Here is a 2,047-nt window from a genome sequence, read left to right on the forward strand (position 1 = left end):
TGGAACTGCCCCACAGAGTCTCCAAGGCTGTCAGTCTTCACCCCAGAAGACTTGCAATATCTTGCTCTGGACAGGGGCACCTAGAAAAGCCCCTGGCATGTAGCAGTTAGTCAGTAAACACTTGGCAGACACATGGAGCCACCTACCTCTCTGAAAGCCACATCCTGGGGTCCACACAAGGTCCTGTCTGGCCACAGAACTCATGACTGAGGTCGACACTGGTGGAGGACAGAGGCTACCTAGTGGTCTAGAGATGACGCCGGTAAGGGGGCTTTTAGCCACCACCAGACATGTCAACTCCCTGCCCCGGTCTCGGCCTGAACCCTGTGAGTGCTACAGTGGTGAGGGGCTGCTCTGTCCCCGCCCCACTTTTAGCCAGGCTTGGCCATGCCTTGCAGGGATGCCTCCCCCCACCCATCTCCTGGGAGTGCACTTGCACACCACGGCCACCAAGTAGTGTCCCTTTCACCGTGGCTCAGGAAGAGGAATAGGCCTGCCCCACTGTGTGCAGTAGGGGTCACCAGCCTGTCCCGGGTCAGCGTACCCTCTGCTAGACGAGCTCACCTCACGGTGTCCGGAGACCCGGAGCACACATGTGTGGTGGCCTTGTACAGGCAGTGGGGTGGGCAAGGAGAGGCTGCCTGGCGCCCAGGACCTTTGCCCTTTGTTCCTCTGTGCCCAAGTGGAGCTCTTCAGCCCCACTCTGACCTGCCTCCCATGGCCACAGGGGGTCCCTGACCCAGGGACAGGGGGATGGAGGGCTCTGACAGTTTGGGGCACCTCCATCTGTCCTCTCTATGCCCCTCTGCTGGAACCCTGCTTTTCATTTGCAGGGTCCTGGGGGAGCCAGTCAGTTGTGTGGGTGCTCCCAGGCAGCCCCGTGCAGGCCCCTCAGACCTTACATCCTTGGGGAAGAGGCTAGAAGGAGATAAACGTCCCTTCCTGAGAAGGGCTTCCCTTGACCCTTTGACCCTCAAGGCAGGAAAGCACTACATGCAGATGCCCCTGAGGCGGGCACAGGCAGGCCTCTGGGCCACTCCACCTGCCAGCAGGGCACACCATTACCTGAAAGGTCATTGCTGCCATGGGCTTTCCCAGAAGGTCAGGGCCACGGGACCAGGTTCTGCACAAAAGTAAAGGTATCTCCCCGGCAGGTGGCAGAACACTAGGGCGGCCTGGGAGCCGTGCCCCTCCCTCCTCCGCCCCAGGCCCTGGCTGCGCCCCAGCTTCCAGGCACTGCGGTGAGGGCAGCAGGTCCAGCTACTCGGACCGGTTCCGGGAAAGGCCTCCCGCGCCTGTACCGCGGCCAGGGCAGGGTTAAAGGCGCACCTCCCCATTTCCAAAGAATGTGTCGCCCCGAGTCCTTGGAGAGCCGGTCTCCCAGGCTCGGAGAGGGCATCGCATCTTCTCCCTGGCCGGGGTGGGCACGGAGGCGTGTCCTGCTAACCTCCCGGGTCAACAAAGGGGCGCGGGGTGGTGCTCCGGCGCGGCCCTCCGAGCTTGGAGTCGGGATCTGTTCGCAGACCAGCCCCTGTTGCTGGCCGGGTCTGCAGCCCCGCGTCACTCCCTTGCGGCTGCGGCTGCCTCTCGCCCCGGCCGCGAAGACTTGGGGTGGTGCGCCATTGGAGGACGGGTGCTCCGGCCCCCGTCGGGATCCAGAACGGGGGATGGTGCAGCTCGCGGGGCGGCCGTTCCGTCGCCTCTCCGCGCTTTGGTGGGAAGGATCGTCGAGGACCGCCGGCCCGAGGCCAACACGCGGGGACAGCCACCGGCGGGCACATGGAATCACAACTCCACGCTCGCCTGGAGGCAAGTGTCCCCTCCCGGACCTCGCCGCCCGCAGAGGGGAGCACTCCGGCTCCTATCCCGCCCCCGCGGGTGTGCCACCCCCTCCCTGTCCCGCGCCCGGGGCGCAGAGACGCGGAGCGGCCTCCGCCGACCCCCCAGGGCTGCGCGGCCTGGGCGCCCCACACTCGGGGTCACGCCCGGAAGACCCAGGCCCCCGCGTCCGGCCACGCCATCCGCCGGGCGGCCCCGGGGACTCGGC

At 65.8% G+C, this 2,047-nt stretch overlaps 1 protein-coding gene across 1 annotated transcript in view; it reads left to right on the top strand.

The window, feature by feature from the left end:
* The first annotated feature begins 253 nt into the window (after nucleotides 1–253).
* SOX8 (SRY-box transcription factor 8) overlaps nucleotides 254–2,047 on the top strand; it is a 6,004-nt gene continuing 4,210 nt past the window's right edge. Inside the window, exons 1-2 of the mRNA XM_007957494.1 lie at nucleotides 254–262; nucleotides 1,554–1,714. Coding sequence (XP_007955685.1) covers nucleotides 254–262; nucleotides 1,554–1,714 — 170 coding nt within the window. The remainder of the gene's footprint in view (nucleotides 263–1,553; nucleotides 1,715–2,047) is intronic.

The sequence above is a fragment of the Orycteropus afer genome, unplaced genomic scaffold, assembly GCF_000298275.1.
Source record: "Orycteropus afer afer isolate SDZICR_OR568_19922 unplaced genomic scaffold, OryAfe1.0 scaffold00751, whole genome shotgun sequence".
NCBI classification, from domain to species: domain Eukaryota; kingdom Metazoa; phylum Chordata; class Mammalia; order Tubulidentata; family Orycteropodidae; genus Orycteropus; species Orycteropus afer.